Here is a 13,559-nt window from a genome sequence, read left to right on the forward strand (position 1 = left end):
CTCGGTGGAGCTATTTAAAAAGACCCTAAAAGAGATTCCATTCGGCACTAAATAACACACATTTTACATTGTAGCTGAGTAAACCAACCTTCAGTAGATGTCTTTCCACATCGAGACTACTACTCTGAACTCTCTCTTTAAGAGGGAGCTTCGGCCTACAATTGGTTTTCAAGAACATTTTCTGAGAGTATCAACGCTGGAACTTTACAAAGTATAAATGTGTTTCTGTCTTGAAGGAAATTACGCTTCAACTTGGCAAACAGCGTTTTTGACAGACAACGCTGCAAGCGGAAACCCAAGATAGGAGAGGAAGCCTTTTAATAAAACATGAGCCTCTAAAGTGTCCGGCTGCTCCTGACAAAAGGTCTCTTTTCAAACCGCCCCTCAGCAGCAGATAGACAACACAAGGCACCATGACACAAACACAGAAGAATGTGACATCTAAGAATGGCACTTCAAATGGTAGCCTGGTCCCAGATCTGTTTGTGTTGTCTTGCCACCTCTTACATCCAGATAGCCTGGTCCCAGATCTGTTTGTGTTGTCTTGCCACCTCTTACATCCAGATAGCCTGGTCCCAGATCTGTTTGTGTTGTCTTGTCCACTACTATGATCATTACCTAGCCTGGTCCCAGATCTGTTTGTGCAGTCTTGCCAACTCCTATGGTCTTATTTGTCATGCTAATGTGCCAATGACCAAAGGAGTTGGCAAGACTGCACAAACCAATCTGGGACCAGGCTAGGTAATGACCATAGGAGTTGATTTAGAATTAAATCTCTCCCATGATTTTGGAATGAGATGTTCGACTAGCAGGTGTCCACATACTTTTTATCATGTAGTGTATTTCGCAAATCATACAGGAGACGCCAAGGATTTTGTTACAAAGCTGTGAAATGTGTGATGACCAAGAGAGACTGTTGTCTAGCAGCACACTTAACAGCTGCGTCTCTGAAACCTCTTCTATGGCTGTCCTCCCAACTGACAGCTGTAAGGAGGGTAATGTCTTCCTTCTCCTTTTCGTACATATTAGCATTGCCTTAGTTTTTTTTTGTATTTCCCGCTCATTTGTTTTGAGTTATTCAATTTAAAATACTCATGTCAGCTTCAAAATAACCTCTTTCAGCTGCCCTACATCATTTCCTGTTACATAGACAATGGTATCGTCAGAAAACAGGGTTGCTATACAATTGGAGCGCACCAGAGGGAGATCCTCTACATACAGCAAGTACATAATAGGTCCTAGACAGCTGCCTTGTGGGACACCACAGCATACAGAATGAGGTTCGGAATAGGCAACATTTATGAATATAAACTGCTTTCTGTTGACAAGATAGGACTGTAACCGTTTCAATGAGGTGTTATATCCATAGTGACACAATTTCATCAACAGATCAACAAGGTCAACAGCAGCACAGAAATAAAGAAGCAGCACACCTACAAGTTGGCCTTGGTCACGTGACCTGAGCCACTATTAAATCAACTGGAGCTGTTGCAGTCCAGTGATCCTTACGGTATGCGCGCTGGTATCCTGGTATCCTTATGGTATGCGCGCTGGTAGCCTGGTATCCTTACGGTATGCGTGCTGGTAGCCTGGGATCCTTATGGTATGCATGCTGGTAGCCTGAGATCCTTACGGTATGCACACTGGTAGCCTGGTATCCTTACGGTATGCATGTTGGTAGGCTGTACGGTATGCATGTTGGTAGGCTGTACGGTATGCACACTGGTAGGCTATATGGTATGCACGCTGGTTTGCTGGGATCATTTTATTCTGTTCTATATAAACCCATATATGGTTACTGACAAATGCTTCCAAAATGTTATGTAGTGGTGACTAATGTGTCAACGACCATAGGAGTTGGCAAGACTGCACCGACAGATCTGGGACCAGGCTTGGTAACGACCATAGGAGTTGGCAAGACAGCACAAACAGATCTGGGACCAGGCTAGGTAACGACCATAGGAGTTGGCAAGACTGCACCAACAGATCTGGGACCAGGCTAGGTAATGACCCTAGGAGTTGGCAAGACTGCACCAACAGATCTGGGACCAGGCTAGGTAATGATCATAGGAGTTGGCAAGACTGCACCAACAGATCTGGGACCAGGCTAGGTAATGACCATAGGCGTTGACAAGACTGCACAAACAGATCTGGGACCAGGCTAGGTAATGACCATAGGAGTTGGCAAGACTGCACAAACAGATCTGGGACCAGGCTAGGTAATGGCCACAGGATGGCAACTCCTGGGACAAAGCTACAGGATGGCAAGACTGCCATCTGGGACAAAGCTATTTCAATGGCAGTTCGAGGTCAAATTAAGATAAGGCCCAATCCCAAATGTAACCCTAGACCCTAAGTCCGATGAACTAGTGGAGATCTGAGAGTATTTGACAGGCGCAGTCGATATGGTAATAAGCTCCAGCCTTCCTATTGACAGGCTCACTGGAAGTTTCACCATATTGCTTATACCAATCAAATCCTCTCATATCTCAGTGCGTAGGGTGTAAGGGTCCATTTGGGACACATTGTGTGTGTTCCAGTTCAGTTCTCACCTGCCCTTGTTCTCCTTGCCCTTGACCTTGCTCTCCAGCCCCTTGCCTCCCTGGGGGTCCCACTCCACACTCCTGTCCTCTACCTTCAAGTTCAGATGGGACGACGACGAGTCGAAACCGAAGTTAAACGCTGGGGAGGGAATCAATCAACCAACCAGTCAATCAGATACCAATAACTACATAATTGTTGATCCAAGACAACATAGTCTCACCTCTGGTTTCCAGGGTAACTAACAGTCTCACCTCTGGTTTCCAGGGTAACTAACAGTCTCACCTCTGGTTTCCAGGGTAACTAACAGTCTCACCTCTGGTTTCCAGGGTAACTAACAGTCTCACCTCTGGTTTCCAGGGTAACTAACAGTCTCACCTCTGGTTTCCAGGGTAACTAACAGTCTCACCTCTGGTTTCCAGGGTAACTAACAGTCTCACCTCTGGTTTCCAGGGTAACTAACAGTCTCACCTCTGGTTTCCAGGGTAACTAACAGTCTCACCTCTGGTTTCCAGGGTAACTAACAGTCTCACCTCTGGTTTCCAGGGTAACTAACAGTCTCACCTCTGGTTTCCAGGGTAACTAACAGTCTCACCTCTGGTTTCCAGGGTAACTAACAGTCTCACCTCTGGTTTCCAGGGTAACTAACAGTCTCACCTCTGGTTTCCAAGGTAACTAACAGTCTCACCTCTGGTTTCCAGGGTAACTGGATCCGAGTATTCTCCAGCTGCTGCCTTGTTGCAAGCTCGTACCCGGAAGTTCATGAACTTCGAGTCAAACTTTAAACCTGGAGGATGAATAGCACATTATCTATACAGGTTCATGATGTTCTGTAGGTGAACAAGTTTTCAGAGTTTGATAGAGTTACAAAAAGGTGAAGCAAAGCGACATAGATTAGTCAGATTTTAAACACAAGAAGCTGCATGAAAACACTGCAGTCTTAGCCCGGTCCCAGATCGGCTTGTGCCATCTTGCCAAGTGGCATGACAATGGCAATAGGAGTTGGCAAGACGACACAAACAGATCTGGAACCAGGCTAGGTAATGACCATAGGAGTTGGCAAGGACGACACAAACAGATCTGGGACCAGGCTAGGTAATGACCATAGGAGTTGGCAAGACGACACAAACAGATCTGGGACCAGGCTAGGTAATGACAATAGGAGTTGGCAAGACGACACAAACAGATCTGGGACCAGGCTAGGTAATGACAATAGGAGTTGGCAAGACGACACAAACAGATCTGGGACCAGGCTACAGTGGGCCCTACTCTAGCTCCGTACCGGACAGTGAGTATTCTGTGGTCTTGATGTTGTCCACCACCTCCCAGCACCGTTCGTCTTTGATGCGTGGCAGTCCTTCGTGGTCGGTCTTTCTGTACTCCAGTATGTAGTGGTCTATCTTGCTGTCCTCCACTGGCATCTTCCAGGCTAAGGACACAGTGTTGTCTAACACCAGACAGTCCCCTACCTCCATCTCTGGGGCTCGAGGGACTGAAACGACACAGAGAAATGGGTATTTAAAAAGACAGCAACAGATCCGTGCGCTGGAAAATAATTTTAGGGTTGACTAAATTACAAGCTTTTTTGGATGTCCCCCTAAATATGTAATGACATTCAGGATTCATTAATGGAAATGTTTTTAAAAAAGGAGTGAAAGGTTTTTAGCGAGAGAGACAGAAAGAAACATGGTATAGAGGAGATGGACCCACTGGTTGTCCTCTAGGTTACAGAGAGCTGGTAGTCCCATCCACCAAACTACCAGGTGTGAAACAGGGAAGAGACTCAGGGGGTATGCTGATTTGGTATAGAGCAGACCTAACTCACTCCATTAAATTAATCAAAACAGGAACATTTTACATTTGGCTTGAAATTCAAAAAGGAAATGATCTCAACAGAGAAAAATGTCCTCGTGTGTGCTACATATATCCCCCCACTAGAATCCCCATACTTTAATGAAGACTGCTTCTCCATCCTGGAGAAGAAATCAATCATTTCCAGGCCCAGGGACATGTACTAGTCTGTGGTGACCTAAATGCCAGAACCGGACAAGAACCTGACACCCTCAGCACACAGGGGGACAAACACCTGCCTGCAGGTGACAGCATTCCCTCCCCAATATGTCTCCCTTGACACAACTATGACAACATAACCAACAAAAACAGGTCACAACTCCTGCAGCTCTGTTACATCCTGGGTATGTACATAGTAAATGGTAGGCTTCGAGGTGACTCCTATGGTAGGTAGCTCATCTCTTGGCTGTAGTACTGTAGACTACTTTATCACTGACCTCAACCCAGAGTCTCTCAGAGCATTCATAGTCAGCCCATGGACACCTCTATCAGATCAAAGCAAAATCACAGTCTACTTGAACAGAGCAATACTCAATCATGAGGCATCAAAGCCAAAGGAGCTGAATAATATTAAGAAATGCTGTAGATGTAAGGAAAGTAGAGTGGAAATCTACCTAAACAACTTCCTGGACAAAACGTTCCACTGTAAATGTGAAGGTGTAAACTTGGCAGTAGTAAACCTAAACAGTATATTTGACCTCTCAGCTTCCTTATCAAATCTAAAAATTTCAAGCAGAAAACCTAAAGAAAGTTAAAAATGACAAATGGTTTGATGAAGAATGCAAAAAACTAGAAAAGAAATTGAGAAACCTGTCCAACCAAAAACAGAGACCCAGAAAACCTGAGCCTACCCTCCAACCCAAAAAGGCCTGTGGTGTTGCTGATATCTTAAATGATAAAATATACAGACCACGAATTCCAATTGGCTATAATTAAACTCTAACATCATCCTTAGCTCTGGCATCTTCCCCAATATTTGTAACCAAGGACTGATCATCCCATCCCATCATCCAACTACCGTGGGATATGCATCAACAGCAACCTTGGGAAAATCATCTGCATTATCATTAACAGCAAACTCGTACATTTCCTCAGTGAAAACAATGTACTAAGCAAATGTCAAATTGGCTTTTTACCAAATTACCATACAACAGACCGCTTCTCATGCTATGTTGATTTCAAAAAAGCTTTTGACTCAATTTGGCATGAGGGTCTGCTATACAAATTGTTGGAAAAAAATATGACATTTGTTAGAGGAACTCCTATATGTTCATTAACCAATTCAATTAAAACACTCTGTTCGTTTCTAAGAATTTGTAAGATACTTATTTGCATAAAATGGACGGAGACCAGTCTCAAAATAAATCAGTAGCGTTCATTTCCCGAGAGCTCTCCCCATAATAACATGTACATTAGTTTATATACCTCATATTTCGTCATAAATGTCTCTCCTCCTCTCAGATACAATGGCAGTATAGTTCACAAGCCTTCCCACATTGTCTGCCACCTGTTAAACAATCTACTACTAGCCCAAGGTCTCTCCCCTCCCTGGGTGGGGACAGAATGTCCTGTAAGGAACACAGCATTCCAGCCGGTCTGACGATGGCTTCATTAGTTTCTAACAAGGAACAGAAAGTCCTTGTTCTAATTCTTGATGAAAACTACACATATTACATTCAGTATCATGATTATTATAAGATCCATACATCCATACAGTAACATAGTAGCATTCTGTTTAGTTATAGTTCTGATTTAAAATGTATACATAATTTAGTCATTATTCATAAAAATCCCTTAACACATTCTAAAATCCATGTACACAAACAACAAGTGTGTGATTAAAATAGGCAAAAAACACATTTCATTCCATAGGGCCGTGGGGTGAGACAGGGATGCAGCTTAAGCCCCACCCTCTTCAACATTGGCAAGGGCACTAGAACAGTCTGCAGCACCAAGCCTCACGTTACTAGAATCTGAAGTCAAATGTCTACTGATGATCTGATGCTTCTGTCCCCAACCAAGGAGGGTCTACAGCAGCACCTATATCTTCTGCACAGATAATGTCAGACCTGGGCCCTGACAGTAAATCTCAGTAAGACCAAAATAATGGTGTTTCAAAAAAGGTCCAGTTGCCAGGACCACAAATATAAAGTCCATCTAGACACCGTTGCCATAGAGCACACAATAAACGATACATACCTCGGCCTGAACATCAGAGCCACAGGTAACTTACACAAAGCTGTGAACGATCTGAGAGACAAGACAAGAAGACCAATTAAGATCTGGTAAAAAAAAGACTTGAAATCATTATTTAGTTATAGTTATATAACCCATTGCTATTTTTGGTTGTGAGTTCTGGGGTCCACTCACCACCAAATAATTCACTAAATGGGACAAACACCAAATTGAGACTGCATGCAGAATTCTGCAAAAAATATCCTCCGTCTACGACGTAAAACACCAAATAATGCATGCAGAGTAGAATTAGACCGATACCCACTAATTATCAAAATCCAGAAAAGAGACATGAAATTCTACAACCACCTAAAAGGAAGCGATTCACAAACCTTCCATAACAAAGCCATCACCTACAGAGAGATGAACCTGGAGAAGAGTCCCCTAAGCAAGCTGGTCCTGGGGCTCTGTTCACAAACACAAACACACCCTACAGAGCCCCAGGACAGCAGCACAATTAGACCCAACCAAATCATGAGGAAACAAAAAGATAATTACTTGACACATTGGAAAGAATTAACAAAAAAAAAAAAGAGCAAACTAGAATGCTATTTGGTCTTAAACAGAGAGTACACAGCGGCAGAATACCTGACCACTGTGACTGAGCCAAAATTAAGGAAAGCTTTGAGTATGTACAGACTCAGTGAGCATAGCCTTGCTATCGAGAGAGGCCGCCGTAGGCAGACATGGCTCTCAAGAGAAGACAGGCTATGTGCACACTGCCCACAAAATGAGGTGGAAACTGATCTGCACTTCCTAACCTCCTGCCCAATGTATGACCATATTAGAGACGTATATTTCCCTCAGATTACAGACACACAAATAATTCAAAAACAAGGGTCACACCACTGGTCCTGGGGGGGGTCACACCACTGGTCCTAGGTGGGGGCGGGGGGTCACACCACTGGTCCTAGGGGGGGGGGGTCACACAACTGGTCCTAGGGGGGGGGGGGGTCACACAACTGGTCCTAGGGGGGGGGGGGGGGTCACACAACTGGTCCTAGGGGGGTCACACAACTGGTCCTAGGGGGGGTCACACCACTGGTCCTAGGGGGTCACACCACTGGTCCTAGGGGGGTCACACCACTGGTCCTAGGGGGGTCACACCACTGGTCCTAGGGGGGTCACACCACTGGTCCTAGGGGGGTCACACCACTGGTCCTAGGGGGGTCACACCACTGGTCCTAGGGGTCAAGGGTCACACTGCAGACCCGCACCAGGATGAAGTGACTAAGGGGGCTGTTGAAATCACAGAGGGGGCTACATTTTAATATTTTTGGGGGGGTTCTTACATTGGAATTATATTGAATTCTGCTTGTATAAATTATTCTATCCCATAATAAACATAACGATCAAATGCCGAGACTCCAAGATCACGGAGTGCTTTTCAAATCTGTAGCCCATCTCTGCTGCGCTGTATCAGCACAATGGAATGCCCCCTACAGCCGTTTTTTTATGGGCAATTATGCTATTACAAACAGCCTACGTAAATGTGCCGTCCACACAGCTGTCGTATCAAAAATAATGCCAACAAAACGCTGAAAGTAGTAGCGTAGTTATTCATGCATGCAAACAAAAACACTGAATAGCAGTTTGGCTCAGAACTGGGAATGAAAACTAATGGTGAATAGAACAGCGGTACCAGGTAGTAGGTCTAGTACACACAATATCAGACGGGTAAAGGCATGACACAATCTAGATTTACACTAGTTACATTAACAGCAAACCAACACAGAAAACAACAAGGTGAATGGAGATCCAGAAATCCTTCAGCCTACTACAGTGAGATGCAGCCTACAGCCTACTACAGTGAGATGCAGCCTACTACAGTGAGATGCAGCCTACAGCCTACTACAGTGAGATGCAGCCTACTACAGTGAGATGCAGCCTACTACAGTGAGAAGCAGCCTACTACAGTGAGATGCAGCCTACTACAGTGAGATGCAGCCTACAGCCTACTACAGTGAGATGCAGCCTACAGCCTACTACAGTGGGATGCAGCCTACTACAGTGAGAAGCAGCCTACAGCCTACTACAGTGAGATGCAGCCTACAGCCTACTACAGTGAGATGCAGCCTACAGCCTACTACAGTGAGATGCAGCCTACTACAGTGAGATACAGCCTACTACAGTGAGATGCAGCCTAATACAGTGAGATGCTGCCTACTACAGTGAGATACAGCATACAGCCTACTACAGTGAGATGCAGCCTACTACAGTGAGATGCAGCCTACTACAGTGAGATACAGCATACAGCCTACTACAGTGAGATGCAGCCTACAGCCTACTACAGTGAGATGCAGCCTACAGCCTACTACAGTGAGATGCAGCCTACTACAGTGAGATACAGCATACAGCCTACTACAGTGAGATGCAGCCTACTACAGTGAGATGCAGCCATCTACAGTGAGATGCAGCCAACAGCCTACTACAGTGAGATACAGCATACAGCCTACTACAGTGAGAAGCAGCCTACTACAGTGAGAAGCAGCCTACTACAGTGAGAAGCAGCCTACTACAGTGAGAAGCAGCCTACTACAGTGAGATGCAGCCTACTACAATGAGAAGCAGCCTACTACAGTGAGAAGCAGCCTACTACAGTGAGAAGCAGCCTACTACAGTGAGATACAGCATACAGCCCACCACAGTGAGATACAGCCTACTACAGTGAGAAGCAGCCTACTACAGTGAGATGCAGCCTACTACAGTGAGATGCAGCCTACAGCCTACTACAGTGAGATGCATCCTACTACAATGAGATGCAGCCTACTACAGTGAGATGCAGCCTACTACAGTGAGATGCAGCCTACAGCCATCTACAGTGAGATGCAGCCTACAGCCATCTACAGCGAGATGCAGCCTACAGCCTACTACAGTGAGATGCAGCCCACTACAGTGAGATGCAGCCTACTACAGTGAGATGCAGCCATCTACAGTGAGATGCAGCCATCTACAGTGAGATGCAGCCTACAGCCATCTACAATGAGATGCAGCCTACAGCCATCTACAGTGAGATGCAGCCTACAGCCATCTACAGTGAGATGCAGCCTACAGCCATCTACAGTGAGATGCAGCCTACAGCCATCTACAGTGAGATGCAGCCTACAGCCTGCGGCTAGGGTAGGATTCTAGGTCAACCTGCGGCTAGGGTAGGATTCTAGGTTAACCTGCGGCTAGGGTAGGATTCTAGGTTAACCTGCGGCTAGGGTAGGATTCTAGGTTAACCTGCGGCTAGGGTAGGAGTCTAGGTTAACCTGCGGCTAGGGTAGGAGTCTAGGTCAACCTGCGGCTAGGGTAGGAGTCTAGGTCAACCTGCGGCTAGGGTAGGAGTCTAGGTCAACCTGCGGCTAGGGTAGGAGTCTAGGTCAACCTGCGGCTAGGGTAGGAGTCTAGGTCAACCTGCGGCTAGGGTAGGATTCTAGGTTAACCTGCGGCTAGGGTAGGATTCTAGGTTAACCTGCGGCTAGGGTAGGATTCTAGGTTAACCTGCGGCTAGGGTAGGATTCTAGGTTAACCTGCGGCTAGGGTAGGAGTCTAGGTCAACCTGCGGCTAGGGTAGGAGTCTAGGTTAACCTGCGGCTAGGGTAGGAGTCTAGGTTAACCTGCGGCTAGGGTAGGAGTCTAGGTTAACCTGCGGCTAGGGTAGGAGTCTAGGTTAACCTGCGGCTAGGGTAGGATTCTAGGTTAACCTGCGGCTAGGGTAGGAGTCTAGGTTAACCTGCGGCTAGGGTAGGAGTCTAGGTTAACCTGCGGCTAGGGTAGGAGTCTAGGTTAACCTGCGGCTAGGGTAGGAGTCTAGGTTAACCTGCGGCTAGGGTAGGAGTCTAGGTTAACCTGCGGCTAGGGTAGGATTCTAGGTTAACCTGCGGCTAGGGTAGGAGTCTAGGTTAACCTGCGGCTAGGGTAGGAGTCTAGGTTAACCTGCGGCTAGGGTAGGAGTCTAGGTTAACCTGCGGCTAGGGTAGGATTCTAGGTTAACCTGCGGCTAGGGTAGGAGTCTAGGTTAACCTGCGGCTAGGGTAGGAGTCTAGGTTAACCTGCGGCTAGGGTAGGAGTCTAGGTTAACCTGCGGCTAGGGTAGGAGTCTAGGTTAACCTGCGGCTAGGGTAGGAGTCTAGGTTAACCTGCGGCTAGGGTAGGAGTCTAGGTTAACCTGCGGCTAGGGTAGGATTCTAGGTTAACCTGCGGCTAGGGTAGGAGTCTAGGTTAACCTGCGGCTAGGGTAGGAGTCTAGGTTAACCTGCGGCTAGGGTAGGAGTCTAGGTTAACCTGCAGCTAGGGTAGGATTCTAGGTTAACCTGCGGCTAGGGTAGGAGTCTAGGTTAACCTGCGGCTAGGGTAGGAGTCTAGGTTAACCTGCGGCTAGGGTAGGAGTCTAGGTTAACCTGCGGCTAGGGTAGGAGTCTAGGTTAACCTGCGGCTAGGGTAGGAGTCTAGGTTAACCTGCGGCTAGGGTAGGAGTCTAGGTCAACCTGCGGCTAGGGTAGGATTCTAGGTTAACCTGCGGCTAGGGTAGGAGTCTAGGTCAACCTGCGGCTAGGGTAGGATTCTAGGTTAACCTGCGGCTAGGGTAGGAGTCTAGGTTAACCTGCGGCTAGGGTAGGAGTCTAGGTCAACCTGCGGCTAGGGTAGGATTCTAGGTTAACCTGCGGCTAGGGTAGGAGTCTAGGTCAACCTGCGGCTAGGTGGTTTGATGATGCTGCTTGCTGCTCATGATCGTTCTTTGTTTGCGTACTTTGGCTAAGCTAATTTCTGATATCCATCAACCATATCAACATCAGACCAAAGTCATCCTGTCTGGTTGTGTACCATCCCACTAGAAATGCAACAGGGTCTGTATTCATAAAGTACCTTCGCGTAGGATTGCTGGTCTAGGATCAGTTTTGACCTTTTAGATTATAATGAATGGACAGGGGGGGGACCTGATCCTAGATAGGAGCTCCTACTCCGAGACACTTGATGAATACCGGCCCAGATCTGAAGTAACATATCGCTTGTGCTCCTTCTAGTAATCCCATCTGAGATGTTATGGAGGTTATATAAAGGTTAGAGTTAGGTTTCACGTTTCTATATTTGTTCAGCCTTCACAGCACTGCCACCCTGGAAAACACTGTCAGGTTACTCCATGGGCAGTGTCTGAACTGGTACCCTGTTCAATATCTGGTGCCCGATATGCTCAGGTCTAAAGTAGTGCACTATTATAGGGAATAGGGTTCCATAGGGCTCTGGTATAAAGTAGTGCACTATATAGGGAATAGGGTTCTGGTCTAAAGTACTGCACTACATTGGGAATGGGGTTCCATAGGGCTCTGGTCAAAAGTAGTGCACTATATAGGGAATAGGGTTCCATAGGGTTTTGGTCTAAAGTAGTGCACTATATAGGGAATAGGGTTCCATAGAGCTCTGGTCAAAAGTAGTGCACTATATAGGGAATAGGGTTCCATCGGGCTCTGGCCTAAAGTAGTGCACTATATCGGGAATAGGGTTCCATAGAGCTCTGGACTAAAGTAGTGCACTATATAGGGAATAGGGTTCCATAGGGTTCTGGTCTAAAGTAGTGCACTATATAGGGAATAGGGTTCCATCGGGCTCTGGTCTAAAGTGGTGCACTATATAGGGAATAGGGTTCCATAGGGCTCTGGTCTAAAGTAGTGCACTATATAGGGAATAGGGTTCCATAGGGCTCTGGTCTAAAGTAGTGCACTATATAGGGAATAGGGTTCCATCGGGCTCTGGTCTAAAGTAGGACAGGGTTCCATTTGGGACACAGTCCATGCCTACTACACTCCAGACTGCTCTCTAACCATGCCACAGAGGTAAGGGCTAGTCTGTCTCTTTTAGTCACAGTTGAAGACTTTGAGAGGACTGAAGCGCTGCTCTCACGGTCCACTGAGCATGTCTACTAGCTCCGAGCAAACAGAGAGCGCAGCGCTGACGAGCCACAGCCTTGCCTCAACCACACACACAGTCAGCTTGAGAAGGATTTGTCCTATTCAAGCAGTTCTCTAGTCTTGTCACTGTGACAACTGCCCTCAAAGCCTCTCCAGGTCCACAACAACGCATACAGCTAATCTGATGTATCAACGTAACCCAGTCAGTTTGAGGTTTGCTCCACTACACTGACAGACTGCCCCGAAAGAGCTATTCAAAGCTTCCCAGTGCCACAACAGAGCATGCAGCTAATCTGATGTATCAGTAATACTCAGTCAGAAACACAGCCCTACAGACTGCTGGACCTCAGTCAGAAACACAGCCCTACAGCCCGCTGGTCCTCAATGAGAAACACAGCCCTACAGACTGCTGGACCTCAATGAGAAACACAGCCCTACAGACTGCTGGACCTCAATGAGAAACACAGCCCTACAGACTGCTGGTCCTCAATGAGAAACAGTGACTGTACAGCCCTACAGCTCTACAGCCCTACAGCCCTACATCTCTACATCCCTACATCCCTACAGCCCATCTCCATCAGTATTACTCCAGTAGGGAATCACTAATATGAGAAAGGTCTTCTCCTGCCCTGGTTAGTTCCCCGAAGATACTGTTCTCTTCTGGGTTATTTTAGTCTTGTTGAGGTGGTTAACTCTGATCTGTGGTACTGTAGTGTCTGGCTGCTCAGGGCATCTGTGGTCGACTCGCGTGCTAGTCTAGTGCAGTGGTTCTCAAACCTCTCCTGAGGACCTCCAGCCGTGCCATCTGTGGTCGACTCGTGTGCTAGTCTAGTGCAGTGGTTCTCAAACCTCTCCTGAGGACCTCCAGCCGTGCCATCTGTGGTCGACTCGTGTGCTAGTCTAGTGCAGTGGTTCTCAAACCTCTCCTGGGGACCTCCAGCCGTGCCATCTGTGGTCGACTCGTGTGCTAGTCTAGTGCAGTGGTTCTCAAACCTCTCTTGGGGACCTCCAGCCGTGCCATCTGTGGTCGACTCGTGTGCT

At 46.9% G+C, this 13,559-nt stretch overlaps 1 protein-coding gene across 4 annotated transcripts in view; it reads right to left on the reverse strand.

Annotated features, from left to right (window-relative positions):
* LOC139422658 (FSD1-like protein) overlaps positions 1–13,559 on the reverse strand; it is an 83,048-nt gene that overhangs the window by 28,730 nt on the left and 40,759 nt on the right. For all 4 annotated transcript variants that reach the window (XM_071173827.1, XM_071173826.1, XM_071173825.1 and 1 more), the window contains exons 7-9: positions 3,824–4,033; positions 3,230–3,328; positions 2,553–2,682 (exon numbers count right to left, since the gene is read on the reverse strand). In XM_071173827.1, coding sequence (XP_071029928.1) covers positions 2,553–2,682; positions 3,230–3,328; positions 3,824–4,033 — 439 coding nt within the window. The remainder of the gene's footprint in view (positions 1–2,552; positions 2,683–3,229; positions 3,329–3,823; positions 4,034–13,559) is intronic.

Source organism: Oncorhynchus clarkii, chromosome 12, assembly GCF_045791955.1.
Source record: "Oncorhynchus clarkii lewisi isolate Uvic-CL-2024 chromosome 12, UVic_Ocla_1.0, whole genome shotgun sequence".
NCBI classification, from domain to species: Eukaryota; Metazoa; Chordata; class Actinopteri; order Salmoniformes; family Salmonidae; genus Oncorhynchus; species Oncorhynchus clarkii.